The 14,573-nt window shown below is 48.4% G+C and overlaps 5 protein-coding genes across 5 annotated transcripts; 3 read left to right on the top strand and 2 right to left on the bottom strand.

The window, feature by feature from the left end:
• Positions 1 to 220: 220 nt before the first annotated feature.
• VE01_04466 (uncharacterized protein) lies at positions 221 to 2,346 on the top strand. The gene is made up of 2 exons (XM_059463621.1): positions 221 to 764; positions 825 to 2,346. Exon 2 carries the CDS (start codon positions 876 to 878, stop codon positions 2,283 to 2,285), a length of 1,410 nt encoding a protein of 469 aa, XP_059319778.1. The 5' UTR covers positions 221 to 764; positions 825 to 875; the 3' UTR covers positions 2,286 to 2,346.
• On the bottom strand, positions 2,334 to 5,091 carry DCW1_1 (hydrolase 76 protein). The gene is made up of 3 exons (XM_059463620.1): positions 3,878 to 5,091; positions 3,108 to 3,811; positions 2,334 to 2,999 (listed from the first exon to the last, which is right to left on the bottom strand). The coding sequence occupies exons 1-3, from the start codon at positions 3,969 to 3,971 to the stop codon at positions 2,424 to 2,426; spliced, it is 1,374 nt and encodes a 457-aa protein (XP_059319779.1). The 5' UTR covers positions 3,972 to 5,091; the 3' UTR covers positions 2,334 to 2,423.
• VE01_04464 (uncharacterized protein) lies at positions 4,914 to 6,295 on the top strand. The gene is made up of 3 exons (XM_059463619.1): positions 4,914 to 5,334; positions 5,624 to 5,855; positions 5,916 to 6,295. Exons 1-3 carry the CDS (start codon positions 5,236 to 5,238, stop codon positions 5,930 to 5,932), a joined length of 348 nt encoding a protein of 115 aa, XP_059319780.1. The 5' UTR covers positions 4,914 to 5,235; the 3' UTR covers positions 5,933 to 6,295.
• A 183-nt stretch (positions 6,296 to 6,478) lies between these two features.
• Positions 6,479 to 10,096, top strand: ARG6 (Protein arg-6, mitochondrial). Its single transcript, XM_018273937.2, has 3 exons — positions 6,479 to 6,800; positions 6,852 to 9,617; positions 9,693 to 10,096. Exons 2-3 carry the CDS (start codon positions 7,031 to 7,033, stop codon positions 9,746 to 9,748), a joined length of 2,643 nt encoding a protein of 880 aa, XP_018131375.1. The 5' UTR covers positions 6,479 to 6,800; positions 6,852 to 7,030; the 3' UTR covers positions 9,749 to 10,096.
• Positions 9,857 to 12,538, bottom strand: VE01_04462 (uncharacterized protein). The gene is made up of 2 exons (XM_018273936.2): positions 11,966 to 12,538; positions 9,857 to 11,915 (listed from the first exon to the last, which is right to left on the bottom strand). The coding sequence occupies exons 1-2, from the start codon at positions 12,300 to 12,302 to the stop codon at positions 10,087 to 10,089; spliced, it is 2,166 nt and encodes a 721-aa protein (XP_018131376.1). The 5' UTR covers positions 12,303 to 12,538; the 3' UTR covers positions 9,857 to 10,086.
• Positions 12,539 to 14,573: the final 2,035 nt, after the last annotated feature.

Below are 14,573 nucleotides of genomic sequence, written 5' to 3'. Positions count from 1 at the left end.
GACTTCCGTAGGAATGAATTATACCCAATTGTATTCATGTTTACTTTTCACAATAGCAGCCTTTTTGAGCGTTTATCAACCACAAATGTGGGGTAGACAGGCATTGTTGGGAGTGAGTGAAGATGTTGGCAGCAACTTCACGGAAGGGCTCGGCGCGGCCCGAGTTTTTAGCTTCGTTCACGTCGGGCCTCCTGGCATTACCTCAAAAGCGGTCAGGGCCCACCTTCACTCGCACCCGAGCTGTTGGAACAGTGCTAATTTTAAAATATCTATTTTCGTGATAAGAGATCGCGTTTGATCCATCATGCGCGATGAGGGGCGGAATGTGTCGTCGCGCTTCAGTACCATATATCTGATTGGTCTGGGATTGACCACAGAAGCGCCCTCGTTAAAACCATGTAGGTACGCGCTCACAGGAGAGAAAGGCCACAGGAACTGGCTACAGTAAACAGAAACAAGACTGAGAACGAGTAAAATGACTTCAATGCTTTTTTACGATGTCGAAGGCCGATTTTTCCTGGCCAATGTCGCCTAACAGCGTGTATCAACATCCACACAGCTGGAGGAGGCTGTGCGAAACACTGCCTACATTTACATGCGGCCTATCGAGCGGGCATTAGTTCAGCCTTGCTGCGCACATTCAAGAATAAAATGCATCCCCTTCTCCTCGTTCGTTTCCTCTTTCCTTCATTTCATTATCGTTGTGTTTCTGCTTGTACGAGTATCTCGTCTGGCATTCCCGGGTCTTTCACCATCTTCAACTGGTTGGTAACGATCTACACCCCATCTTACTCACAACGGCCTAGTACTAACAGCCTTTCCAGTTGATGTGTGCCTGTATTATTTATCTACAACATTGCTAGCTTCTATTCGCCATGAACGTGACGACTAGCACTTCAAATAGCACCAATGCTACCTCGGAGCGCCTTGGATGGACGGAAACACCCAATACCCGTGGCAGCATTGATATTCTATATACCTGCCTTTCAACAATTTTCCTCTGCTCTTGGACTGTCTTGCATCTGAACATTCCGTCTTGCTCAGACACCTCGAAAAAGATTTTCTTGAGAAAACTAAAATGGATGGGAATCGCTATTATAGTCCCGGAATTTGTCACTGCGCTGGCTTTCAATCAGTGGAAGCAGGCATGGACAATAAAACGTCGTCTAAAGACTGTGAGTTGGACACAGGCATGGTTTTGCGTATCAGGAGGACTGCGATATTCTGAAATCGCCCCAGCCGACCCCAATGTCCCCGGATCTGTCGAGGGAAAATACAGGCCTAGAGTTATTCTGTTTTGTGACGATAAAGGCAGAAGGATCATCCCGCCAGAAGCAATACCCTCAATCGGCCTCCCAAGCGATGACATGATCAAGGCAGAGAATAAGACTGATAGTCTGTCACAACTAATTGTCGTTTTGCAAGTATCTTGGTTTACCGTCCAGTGCATATCCCGGGCGGCAGAGAATCTGCCCATCAGCCAGCTAGAGATAGGCACTGTTGCCTACGTGGGCTGTACAATGCTTACGACTGCCTTTTGGTGGTACAAACCGCTCGACATTCGTTTATGGAAGTCATATAGCGATTCCGAAGTGGCCATCCTTGACGAGGTTGGTTCGGGGTTAGATTCCCCCAAGGCACAGATCTGTCTAGGTTATTACCGTTTGCCAAATTTCGTTCTTCCGTCGGAGGTGAGGGCGAAATATCAGACAAACAGGACTGGGTCTCAGAATGGGGGATATGAGTGGGTGGAATATGACGGCGAAGATCTATTTGGGTTTGATGGCAATGCCATACGAGAATCCGTGATTGGTTCTATCCTCGCCAGTCTACTCGGTTCAATACACATTGCCGCTTGGAACCTTCAATTTTCTACCAAGTTTGAGAAATATGCGTGGAGAATCGGGGCATTGATTGTCACAATATTGCCTATTTTTGCACTTGGTCTTGGCTACTTAATCGTGGTGGTAGATCTCATGAGGCCAATAAGGTGGCTAGGGAAGGTTTCCGATAATGCTACGGTATCGCCACCCTGGAACCAACGAACAGAATCTATGAAGCTACGACTATATCATAGGTTCCATTTGGAAAAGCTAGTAGCTGCGTGGGGGACACCTAAAGATCGGCTGGGGCCCTTCTTTCGAAATTGCTTCTTCGCTCTGTTTGGGCTACTTTATTGTCCAGCAAGGTGGCTGTTGATACAGCTCATGTTTAACGCATTCAAATCGATGCCAGCGGGTGTCTACCTTACAGTACAGTGGGCAGAAAATATTTTGCATATTTAGCTACAGTGTCACTGTCGGGGTTATATTTTAATCCATGTATCTTTACAGCTCCATATCCAATACATTATTTATTAAATTATTAAAGCGCCGTATTTGTTCGTCTGGTAGAATCTAAAGTATATACCTAAGGTGACAATCTTAGCAAACAATCCACCACACACCGCAAACAACTCCGGCAGCCATCACAGCGGTCAAGGCCCCAGCCCCGACACGGTCTCCCGTACCAGCAGGCTGAGACCATGGCCCTGCCTTCACATCTTTATTCCCTCTACCATCACCCCCTGCGCTTGGATTCCCCTGGCTCGTACCGCCATCCTCTTCACGGACGGGTCCTTTGGTCGCATGGATAAGATTACTCTGCAACACCTCCAACGCCGCCATCTGCTGACCAATTCCATTAGAGCCATCCCAGTTTCCCCAGTTCGACCACTTCAGGCCACAAGTACGTCCATTGTTACCTCCGTTGCAATGTGACATAGCAGCTTCCGCGGAGGCCCTTAGTAACGGTTTAATAGTGCCATATGTGAATGGGGCTAATTTGGTGGTAGCCGCCATCCATCGGCTAAGATAAGCCTTAAAAGAGAGCTGGTCCGTATTGCAGGTGTCATCAAGTTCGCAAGCAGGTTCAAACATAACTTTATCGCGAAAGAATGTCGAGGATGTGGTTTTGAGCAGTCCAGAAGTATGGCGACGCCAAGTGTCGGTGCCACCAGTCTGGGAATAGTCAGCAGGGAATATAAACATCTGTTTCACGGCTAACACCAGAAGGCTGATGATAATACCGAGAGTGAAGGTAAAGGCAAGAATGAGAAAAGTACTGACATAATTATACATAGCTGCTGCACCATTAAGCAGAATCCCAACATTGTAGCTCCATTGTACGCGATTGATAGAAGCACAATGTTTCAACTCGTCGCTCCCATCAAAAACGGCATATTCTTCATCGATTAAGCCCACTTCCGACATCCAGTTCCACGCTGCGGTGGCCCAGTCCGCATACGTATCATTCCTCGTATATAAGGCTAATCTCGCGCCGAGATTAAAATAACATCCATTAGAAATTGTGTTCTTGTACGTGTAGCCGTTGTTGAAGGTGTATATCTGCCATTTAAGGCCTCCACCGCATGTTGACTTGTCCCAACGTTGTGCTTGAGTATTGAAAACGGCTTGGGCGAGTGCAAGCCACTGCGGTTTATCCTTTGGCGGGTTTGGGAAATTTGATTCGGCGGCGGAGATCGCAGCGAGCGCCCAGAAGCATTGATCATCGTTCCCCAGTGTCTTGGTCTGATTCGGAGGCATAAAATCATTATTTGGACCTACTTGAAATTGCATTCCCTGGGTGACGAGATCGTTGTGCGCAGAATCACCTGTGTAAAGCCAATAGTCGATGAGGGAACCAAACATGGCCCCGCACTCCCACCAGTAGTAGGGGTAGGGAAGATTTCCTGGTATTTGGCCTGGTTCATTGCCGTGATAGTGGCTCAGCATATCGCCTGCAAGAACTTTGGCCGATAATTTGATAGCATCTATATCGAGGTCAGCTTATGAGTAATGGGCATCGCCATTACAGGCATTTTTCATGGAATAGCTACCACTGGATGAAAGGTCAACATGGATGGCAGATGAAATGCCACAGATGGATAGTAAGGCTCCAACGACAAAAGCTGCATATATACCGAGATGCATGATGTAGAATACCTCTACCCGTTAACGCTGTCAGTCGAGGTACGAGATTGGCTTGATAGGTACCCGTTGCCGCACGAGCATCTAGTTATCCTGACTTCCTATAGGCACGAGAATGGCCAATGGCTGAGCTGGGCGTCAAGAAATACTACTGTAAGTAGATGCATATAAGTCGACAATGGATAGTTTGATGAAGGAAAGGTTCAAGGGACAAAAGGAAATGGGGTTCTAAACCTGGGGGATGCGTTTGATCTGGCCATATTGTTTAGGAGTGGCCTTCAAAAATAAGTGGTGTGACCACCGACTAAATAGTAATATAGTCGCATTTAAGCTTACCATAGCTCATGTGGCGGCTTAGTCTCTGGTATATACAGCATATGGAGCTTAGAAAAGCGCAAGTACAAGCCACAAGCTCTATTAAACCGAACCATGAAGATTACAAGAAGGAAACCATAAAAGCTGTAAAAGATATAACATATTGCAGTATAGTCAAAGCTAACCCTGAGCAAGTTGAGAGGACATGCTCAAGGAGAGCTTACGAGAACCAAGGCAAAAGGGGGACACCTCCCAGCTTAGTCTTCCCGCTTTAAAAACTAGGACTGCGAATGTTAGCGGCCCAGAGAACATTAACCATTAAGAAACATTATGGGTGATCGGTTCTGCAGTGAGTTGAGCGCTTGTCAAAAAGAGAAATAGTCCAGAAGGTGAATGAAGCTCGTTTGGAAATGTAGACAGGGAGTAATTAGTTGGTGATGGATGTTGCTGTTGCCTTGGAACGCACACGTGATAATCTATTTATAACTTCGTAACCACTTGAATTCACATCACGTGAGTCGCCACCAGCCACATTAGATTTTTCAATTGGTCACGTGGCAAGTGTCGAGAACAGATGGAGGTGACGTGTAGCATATCTCTTAATTATAATATAGTATCCGTGAATGTGAACTGGAATTGTGGTGATGAAGATGAAGAGCCCTCTTGATATTACCATATTTTAAGGCTTTTTCAGGTGTTGAAAAGGTTGAATCTTTTCTCCAAAACCTTTGTCAGAGGATCCGTTGCGAATCTGTTTCGCCTCAGCCACTCGCCTCTTCGTCACGTCTCACTAATCCCCCGGCCTCCCGTCATCATCAATTCAACAACAACTTCATCCATCACAACCACCATCCAAACTTCCTCTACATCTCAAGCCACAAATACACTTCATACGACCTGTTCATCTCAATACACAAAACCTATCAACGACTCCTCAACCCCCTGAATCAAGATGTCGAGCCAGCCATACGACCCATATCAACCGAGTGGCAATGGGGCCGGGTCAGCGAAAGGACCAAGGGCCCATGTGGACACGGAGCAGCTTCAACAAGTAAGTCTGACCACGATATTCCGAGGAGTCTCAGCTAGAGCGCTGCAACGGCCAAAATATCACCAGCCACACCTACCGACAACTACAACCAGAGGACACACCGTCTCCAACGGGATGCAACATGGCTCTAGCTAGCAGAACTGTTGGCTAGACCGCGCGGAGTACGACCACTACATTACCCGGTGTGCCCGCATTACTTGCGCCAAATTCAAAAAAATGAACATTCGCTCGATGTTCTACTTCTTGTAGATACAGTGTACTGAGTGTCTGCTAACGTCTGGTACCATAGGAGATCGATGGGGCAACCGCAAAGATGCAGCACAATGTGGACAAGTTGGCGCAACGTGGGGAGAACCTGAACTCACTTCAAGATAAGACGGACAATCTGGCGGTCTCGGCCCAAGGGTTCAACCAAGGAGCAAACCGAGTCAGGCAAAAGATGTGGAGGTCTAATATGAAGTGGAAGATCGCTCTGATTGTTGGAATCATCGTCCTGCTCTGCATTATTATTATTCCGATCGGTAGGTTATCGCCATTCAACCCTCTTCCCCTCTTATTACGATAACTGACCTTTCAAATAGCCACACATTTCAAATAGTTGGTATTCCGGGGACAGCCTATTTACGAGCAGCGCATTGAACATATCAATCGCCCACGATCGTCATACGTATGCCCGCAAAGGTGGACGTGAAACTCGCTGGCTCGAGAGGCAGTATTGATGGGTGGGGTGGCTAGTGACAAGGGAGTTCCACTGTCGATTCGTTATTTTTTGTTCTCGTGTTGATTTTCGGCAATGCGATCTGGGCGTCTTACCCACCCGAGGGATATGGTCACGAAGAGACGACCCAGCGTTATGTATCTATCATTGCGGCAGGAGGATTGCCCACCTAATTGAGTTGCGTGTATTATCTCGGTCACTTCTGCTTTCAAGTTCGTGCCCAAATCGAGGTTTGACAAACCACCTTCTCATGGTCACATCGGCGTGATATGTGGGTGACGTGCGATACGTGTATTCCAAGGCATTCGGCCGCTGAGGCAGTAATGGTATGATCGGCCCTGACATATGCGTGTAGAGTAGTCTAGGCGTGAAGTCATCACCAGAGTAACCACACGGCCCCCGTATTGAGACCCCATGCAAATAATCCTACAAGCACACAGTTGTCCATACAAATAGATCCATATCCTCAACCACCCATTAATCCCCGTCAATATCCTATGTAGCTATATTGCAGCCTTTTTTTTAAAAAAAAAGAAATGTGCTCAGCTCCTCACCAGTTCAGAGACCAAAAGGATAACCACGGCTCTTGGCCAATCGGGTTGCCGATCTCCTGGGCTGCGACTTCGGCTGAAGGAACAGCACCAAGAAACTCTGACTCTTAAAACTGAACACAAAAATCCCCAAAACACAATCAAATATACCATTGGGACGGTCACCGGGGGTTATTATTTAATTTGGAGCGAATTGTGTATATTTTCCCCCATTTGTCTGTATATTCTGGTCGCTGATAAGTAGCCAGCCAATCACAGCCTCCAATCAGCAGTGGCACAAGAGCGGCATTTCTGAACTTTTTATCCCCGCATACCTCTTACCCTCGTGCTTGGTCACAGTCAACTATTGATAACCTGCCCCTCTCGCCCCAAGGAAGGCAGAGTCCCATTGCTTCCCCAGCGGGCTCGAGGTCCTTCATTTTCAACAATGCTAGCTCTACGAGCCTCCGCCCGCCTCGCCGGGCGCCGCATCGCCATCTCCGGTCGCCGTCTACCTTCGAGCCTCCCAAGGGCCGCCGTGTCGTCTGCTCTCGTTGCGAAGAGACAATACTCCGCCCCTGGGTCTGATACCACGACTAGATCGACAGTCATTCAGTTGCTCAGCAACATCGGCTCGAAGCGCGAGGTCCAGCAATACCTCTCGCACTTCTCGTCCGTCTCCTCCCAACAGTTCGCCGTCATTAAAGTAGGCGGTGCAATCATAACCGAGCATCTCGAATCTCTCACCTCTGCGCTTGCGCTCCTTACAAATGTCGGGCTCTTCCCTGTCGTGGTCCACGGTGCTGGCCCACAGCTGAACAAGTTGCTCGAAGATGCGGGAGTCGAGCCTCAATTCGAGGAAGGCATCCGTGTTACCGACGGCAAGACCCTAGCAGTTGCGCGCAAACTCTTTTTGGAAGAGAACCTGAAGTTGGTAGAGAAGTTGGAGGAGATGGGTGTACGTGCCCGACCAGTCACAAGCGGCGTGTTTGGAGCGGACTACTTGGATAAGGAGAAGTGGAACTTGGTTGGCAAGATCAACAAGATCAACAAGGACCCGATCGAGGCGGCTATCAATGCTGGCTGCCTCCCGATTCTTACGTCCATGGCCGAGACACCTGACGGACAGGTGTTGAATGTTAATGCCGACGTGGCGGCAGGAGAGCTGGCCAAGTCTCTCCAGCCACTCAAGATTGTCTACCTATCGGAGAAGGGCGGCCTCTTCAACGCGGACACGAACGAGAAGATTTCAGCGATCAACCTAGATGAAGAGTTTGAGCATCTCATGTCACAGTGGTGGTGCAGATATGGAACTAGGTTGAAGATTAAGGAGATCAAGGAACTTCTCGAGCATTTGCCACGGACCTCCAGTGTTGCAATCATCCACCCGGCTGATTTGCAAAAGGAGCTGTTTACGGATACTGGTGCCGGAACCCTCATCCGACGAGGCAGTAAGATTGATACAGCGACGTCTTTGTCCCAATTTGAGGACATTGAGCAGCTCAAGGATGTCCTTGTTCGCGACCGTGAGGCTCTTGATGCGCGTGCGACAGTCAACCGTTATGTCGATGGCCTCAAGGACAAACAGTTTAAGGCATACTTTGACGAATCAATGGATGCGCTTGCCATCGTGCAGCCATCCACCGACTCCTCAGGCATCGCCAACCTGGCTACATTAACAATCACCAAGTCTGGCTGGCTCACTAACGTCGCCGACAATGTGTTTGCGGCGATCAGAAAAGACCACCCCAAGCTCGTCTTCACTGTTAAAGAGGATGACGAGAACCTGACATGGTTCTTTGACAAGGCAGAGGGCAGCTTCACCAAAGACGGCCATGTCATGTTCTGGTATGGCACCGAGTCCGCTGAGGAAGTGACCCAGCTCATGACCGAGTTCACCAAGCACGGTCGCTCGATGCATGGCGAAGCAAACCTTGACGAGAGGCTATACCGCGCCGCCAATGCTGCGTCAGCCATATCCGGACCAAATGCTCCCCGTCAACAAGCTCGTGCCTTCTCCACCTCGGCACGCCCAACGTCGCGCATCATCCGCGGTCGCACAACCCAAACTCGCGGTTACGCCACCACAAACCCCAACCCCCCTCTTGGCAAGCACAACTCTTCCAACTCCCAGCCTGCAAAGGTAGCTCTCATTGGTGCCCGTGGATACACCGGGCAAGCGCTGATTGCCCTCCTCAATGCCCACCCCAACATGGACCTCCGCCACGTGTCATCGCGTGAGCTAGCGGGCCAGAAGTTGAAGGGCTACGAGAAGCGCGATATCACCTACGAGAACCTTTCTGCCGAGGACGTGCGCCGCATGGAAGAGAATGGTGAGGTAGACTGCTGGGTTATGGCGCTCCCGAACGGTGTGTGCAAGCCCTTTGTCGAAGCCGTGGAGGAGGGCCGTGGGCCACAGAACTCTGTCATCGTAGATCTCTCTGCCGACTACAGGTTCGACTCAAAGTGGACCTACGGTCTTCCTGAGCTCGTTTCGCGCTCTGATATCGCGCGGGCGAAGCGTATCGCCAACCCCGGCTGCTACGCAACCGCAGCACAGATTGGCATTGCGCCGCTTGTTGAGTTCCTTGGCGGTCAACCAACTGTCTTTGGTGTTTCTGGATACTCCGGAGCGGGCACAAAGCCGTCCCCCAAGAATGACGTCGAGAACCTGCGGGACAACCTCATCCCCTATTCCCTGACTGACCACATCCACGAGCGCGAAGTTAGCAACCAGCTTGGCGTTGAGGTTGCGTTTATCCCGCACGTCGCGTCGTGGTTCCAGGGTATCCACCACACAATCTCTGTGCCGCTCGACCGCACATTCAGCAGCCGAGACATCAGGCAGATATACCAAGATCGGTATGCAGGTGAGAAGCTCGTACGGGTAACCGGAGAGCCACCGAGCGTCAAGGCGATCAGCGGGAAGCACGGCGTTGAGGTTGGTGGCTTTGGGGTACATAGCTCAGGCAAGCGTGTGGTTGTGTGCGCCACGATTGACAACCTACTAAAGGGGGCAGCAACACAGTGTTTACGTAAGTTTTCTTCCCAATTTTCATCCCTGTGCTCTGGCGTGCAGTACGGAGATACAAAGCTAACGGCGAGAACAGAGAATATGAACTTGGCATTGGGATTCGCAGAGTACGAGGGCATTCCGTTAGATTAAGTGGATATGGGCATATTTTCAGGGGCGCATTTTTTTAAACCGTTCTACAATTTTCAATGGAAATTAAATTTCCGCCATGTTACAAATTGCTACTGTACAATGTGTTGCGTGTATATTCCGGTTCTACGAGACAATTACATGTTGTGTAAAGGGGTATTCGACTTACGGGGAAACATCGGGTCACTGTCTGAGATGCCTAGAATGGCCCATTTTCAGCCCAAATACGTATCGCAGAACGACCTTGATATTATCTTTCCCACACCAAATAAATCAGAGTATATCTGTCACCCCCTAGAAGTACATCCTCTTAAACCTGTCTACACCAGCATAATATCTTTTCAATTCTTGGCAAAACCAACGCCCTTTCCAACTGGGCAATTCGGCATATCCTTCTGCCAGTCGGGAGCAATCTTCGCATACTCTGGGAGGTACTGGTTGGAAAGGAAGGTGGGGGGTAGATAGTCCTTGAAGTCGGCACTGGTGTATTTCTCTCCGCCCGGAATCTTGCGCAGGGCCGTAATAATGTAAGAGCCGATGAAGTCAAGGAAGACTACGTCGACTGTCGCAGGCGCGGACCCGTCGGCGGGGAAAGATGCATTAGCCTGGAAGTCGTATGGCTGGGGGAAGTACGGGATCTCGCTGTGCTTGGTATCGTCACCATCATTTCCGAAATCATCGGTGGTGTTGTATCCAGGCGTCAAAGTGCTGCTCTGCCTGCGCACTATTCCCCTCGTAGAGCGTTTCGACAACTCTGGAGAGACCGTGCCTGGATCAAGACACGCCTCTGTGTTGTCCCGAGTTGGGAATTGATATCCGAGATCCATATCTGTCTCCTGTCTCTCATCTCGTCGCTGGTATGCGCCGCCGTTTAAAACATTCAGAAGCTTAGAGGCAACAGACCAAGGCATGTCAGGAATGTATTTGAAGGTATTCGTAAATGGCGACACGATAAACGAATCGTCGTACGTAAAAGGTCCCTGGACCAAGTCAAAGCGAACGCTGCCTGTATTCGCTATGACAATCCTGGGAATTGTCGACCTCTCAGGGTTGATTATCACAGCTGCAAGAGCCTTGCTAAGGAGAGTATAGATGTTTCCTGGAGAGCCGAAAGGTAGGCAGGACATACACCACGTCTGGGGAGCACATCCATATACAGACGTCACGTTCAACTTTTTGCGAGTGTCCGTGATGTGATTGGTTATATCGATACCTTGGCGGAGATCGAAAGACTTGTCTTGGGAGGTCTCAGCGTGGAAGGCAAAGGTGAGACGGTTCCAATCAAGGTAGCGACGAGCAAAGCGATAACCACTGGGAGTTGGGGCGGGGGAGGCGGTGGTGGTGGTGGTGGGGGTACCAGGGTGGTTGGGGTGATCGGGGTGCTTGGGGTGATCAGGGTGGTCGGGTTTATCTTTCTTCCCTTGCGTGGTAGCAGCCGTTGAGGTTGTTGAGCTTGCGGTGGAAGTCGATGTCGTCTTTGGCTTATCAAATGCGGATTTTGTCGGATGCGGGACTCCATCGGGAAGGCTGGCGCCATAGTAGTTATCCGACTCAATTCCAGAAATCGCCATCCATCCGACAGTCTCACAGTACCTTCCACTCTCAATGCCAACAGCAGCATGGTCATAAATGACAGCATCGCGAATGTGGGTATGGCCTCCGAAAACCTGAATAAGCTTGTCGGGGTGCACAGCGCGAATTGCGTTCAGGACCGTGCCAGTGGTGCTCGTAGAACCTTGGATTGCATTATGTCCGATGACGAGGAACATGTCAATTGGGCGGTCAATATTCAGGGCGTCGAGGAACCACTGCTCTTTGACCATTTTCGCAGCAGGAGTGACGATGCTGGCATTGGAGTTACCTGTGAAATCAAATAGGACTCCGAATGCCATGATGCGAATGCCATGGTCGGTGGTGAAGTATCTGTACTTTGATCCGGCATACTCATACTTGTTGGTCTTTTGGTTGAATATCTGGACGTTTGAGGTCACATAGCGGTCGCCATAGAACGTGGAGAAGTCTGCGAACGTTTCATAGGCAATATCAGAGACGTAAAGCTCATGGTTGCCAATCGTAAGGACGTCGTAAGGGATATTCTCAAAGATTGGGTTGCTCGCGGCTCCATTAGGAGTGGTAGCATCGGCCAGGCCATTGCCATCATGAAGATCGCCTTGAGTGTGTCAGTAATGAATCGCCAGAACCGTAGGAGGGTAGAGTTACCAGTATCAATCAGCAGCAGGTCAACGTTCATCGCTGTGGCTTTGGCCTTCATGTGCCTCGTGAACGACACGAAGTCTCCCCAATCGGCGCCATAATTCTGCTCCTTGATGTGGCCTTCAAGCCAGCCATGCGTATCGGTCGTCTGCAAGAAGTTGATCTGGCCCCATTCGAGCTCTTGCGTCGGGCCATATGAAGCACCCTGCGCATCCGGTTGCATGCGACGAACGATACGCTCGTGGGTGATGAAGTCAGTGGGCCCGTAACACTCGTCGCAGGCCGTGACACGAGTGATTGCCAAAGCCGCAACGGCAAGGGATTGGAACAAGTGTTGAACCATCCTGGGAAATGTTCGCGCGTCAATGAAGATGGGAATATACGCAGGACGGGGGATCAGCGTCTTAGAGGGACGCGTCAATGCAGAAACGGCGAAGACAGACGCGGGCGATGTTCGAGAAATGTGGGGGGGAATGCGAGGCGCTCTTATACTATACCGTAAATCTGACTTACATTAGACTTAAATGAAGTTGGGTAAGATCAACGTCTTCCCGCTCGAGACAGGAAGCTGTCAACCGCCCACGTTTATTCTTCGATTGGATATCTATGCGCGATCGGTAGTGTGATATGCAACTTAAATATGTACCTGCCTTGTCCCGTTTAGCGCGGTTGCTAGGGACTCTATCGATTAGATAACAGAATAGTACACGTGTAGTACACGTGTAGTACACGTGTAGTACTAAGTTTTCTAACGCGTAGTATACATGTAGTACACGTGCTAAACTTAGTAGTAATAGTTTCCTACTAAACCTACTACTTCCTATTATTACTAATAGTATTATACCTACTACTACAACTACTACTATAACTACTACTCTACTTAGAGAGTTTAAATCTACTAGGATAAAGAGTACTATAGTAAGTAGAGCCTCTTATTTAGAATCTATATTAAGTACCTTTATATTAAAGATTTCTAAAACTAGTAAGCTTAATAAATAAGTAGTAATTATAAGTAAATGTTGTGTCTAGGCTATATAGTCCGCGGGTTTATGGCTAATAGCAACCCTAGTTAAGTTGTGGAAATTACGCAAAATGGGCACCCTATAGGTTACAGCCTGTAGGTTTTGATTATACCCTAGAAAACCTAAAAAAAGGCGTTAGAAGATTAGTTATTAAGGCAAGTGACCCTATAGAGTCAATTTCCGTCGTTAGAATGCATAAATTCTACGTTTTTTGTGTCGTTAGGGTTAGGGTTGACGTTAGGGTAAGTTATGTATATAGAGATTAGGATTTATAAAGGCCATGTAAGAACAAGGATTGCAGAACGCATCTAGCACCCTAAAATTAATATAAGACAAGAGGTAAAGAAAAGGAAATAAAATGGTAAGCTAGAGGAAAGGTATAAAGGTATATTAAAGGTAAGTTTAAGGAGGGTTAAAGTTAAAGTTAGAGTAGAACCTAAGAACTAGAAAGATAGACTAATTTTTAATTCATTTGCCTAGATTCTACATTATTATATGTAAAAAGTGCTAATATGCTATATTACCTAGTTAGATCAATGCACATTTTCTACCCTAGTTACCCTATAGGGAGAAAAAGGCAACTAAGAAACCCTATAGGTTAAGTAAAGCGATGTGTAAGAGAAGTAAACAGGATGTAGCCTAGATTAAGTGTTTAATCCCTAACCCTAGAGCATTATAGTAGAGTGAGTTCCTGTTCCCACTACTAATAGTAGCACCCATTCCTACATTAGGGTCACCTAAAACCAATGCAATGTAATGTACATTTAAGATAGGTAAGGAAGAATGCTAATATATATGTTGTTCGTTAGAGCAGATGCGAGAGCATTACAGGAATGTTCATTAGTAGAAAAGCAAAGAGTAGGGAGGACGACCTAGAAAGGTTAATCCGCAACTAACCCCTAGAGTGCTGTAGTAGGCTAGGATGTAACGCTAGGTCTTAAACTATAAGACTCACAGAGGTTTCGTTGCGTTGGTTTACTTAACAGAGGAGGCAGGGGATCAGACACAAAGGCTTTCGTAAAACACGTTACAGTATATAACAAATACTATATTGAGTTGAGCACGAAGCTCCTATCTAAGAACTAACTATCTACTTATATAGTGGCGTCGTGCCAAAGGATATCGAAGATATCATGGATAACAAATATCTAACATATCGTTGTTATCCATCACGTGGGTCTTGCGATGTGATTAGGTCTGGGGACTAGAGGTCTCCAGAGCCAACCAATCCCGCGACGTCCCCTGCTCTTAAGACCGCGGGGCGTGGGAGCCACTTGGTTCCTACGCTCCCGGGTCGTGCGCCCGGCTCAGTCCCCAGGCCCGATTGGGTCTGGCGCCACTGATGTTCTGGCGCTCGGCTCAGTCGTTCGACCCAACAAGGTCGTACGCTGTCTGGTTTCCGACAGCAGATACTCTGTTCTAATATCGGAAACCTGCACGGTCCATAGTTTCCCCGAGGGCCGTAACACAGGATCCATTACTAGCGATTTTTTAAGTAGGGACACAAATAACAGTATTTTAAGGTCTAACCTGTTAAGACTAGGCTACGCCTAACCCTACGAATAGCGTTATGGACAGACTAGTTCAAGGCA

Source organism: Pseudogymnoascus verrucosus (genome assembly GCF_001662655.1).
Source record: "Pseudogymnoascus verrucosus strain UAMH 10579 unplaced genomic scaffold scaffold_16, whole genome shotgun sequence".
In the NCBI taxonomy this organism is placed as follows: domain Eukaryota; kingdom Fungi; phylum Ascomycota; class Leotiomycetes; order Thelebolales; family Thelebolaceae; genus Pseudogymnoascus; species Pseudogymnoascus verrucosus.
The sequence above is the reverse complement of the archived record's forward strand: the minus strand, read 5'-3'. Positions and strand labels throughout refer to the sequence as shown.

Coding starts and splice junctions, on each gene's coding strand:
- ARG6 (XM_018273937.2), top strand. CDS start 7,031: ATGCTAGCTCTACGAGCCTCCGCCCGCCTCGCCGGGCGCCGCATCGCC. Junction 9,618..9,692: donor GGCAGCAACACAGTGTTTAC/GTAAGTTTTCTT, acceptor CGGCGAGAACAG/AGAATATGAACTTGGCATTG.
- VE01_04466 (XM_059463621.1), top strand. CDS start 876: ATGAACGTGACGACTAGCACTTCAAATAGCACCAATGCTACCTCGGAG.
- DCW1_1 (XM_059463620.1), bottom strand. CDS start 3,971: ATGCATCTCGGTATATATGCAGCTTTTGTCGTTGGAGCCTTACTATCC. Junction 3,812..3,877: donor TGTTGACCTTTCATCCAGTG/GTAGCTATTCCA, acceptor ACCTCGATATAG/ATGCTATCAAATTATCGGCC. Junction 3,000..3,107: donor CAGCAGCTATGTATAATTAT/GTCAGTACTTTT, acceptor GACTATTCCCAG/ACTGGTGGCACCGACACTTG.
- VE01_04462 (XM_018273936.2), bottom strand. CDS start 12,302: ATGGTTCAACACTTGTTCCAATCCCTTGCCGTTGCGGCTTTGGCAATC. Junction 11,916..11,965: donor CCTGCTGCTGATTGATACTG/GTAACTCTACCC, acceptor GACACACTCAAG/GCGATCTTCATGATGGCAAT.
- VE01_04464 (XM_059463619.1), top strand. CDS start 5,236: ATGTCGAGCCAGCCATACGACCCATATCAACCGAGTGGCAATGGGGCC. Junction 5,335..5,623: donor ACACGGAGCAGCTTCAACAA/GTAAGTCTGACC, acceptor CTGGTACCATAG/GAGATCGATGGGGCAACCGC.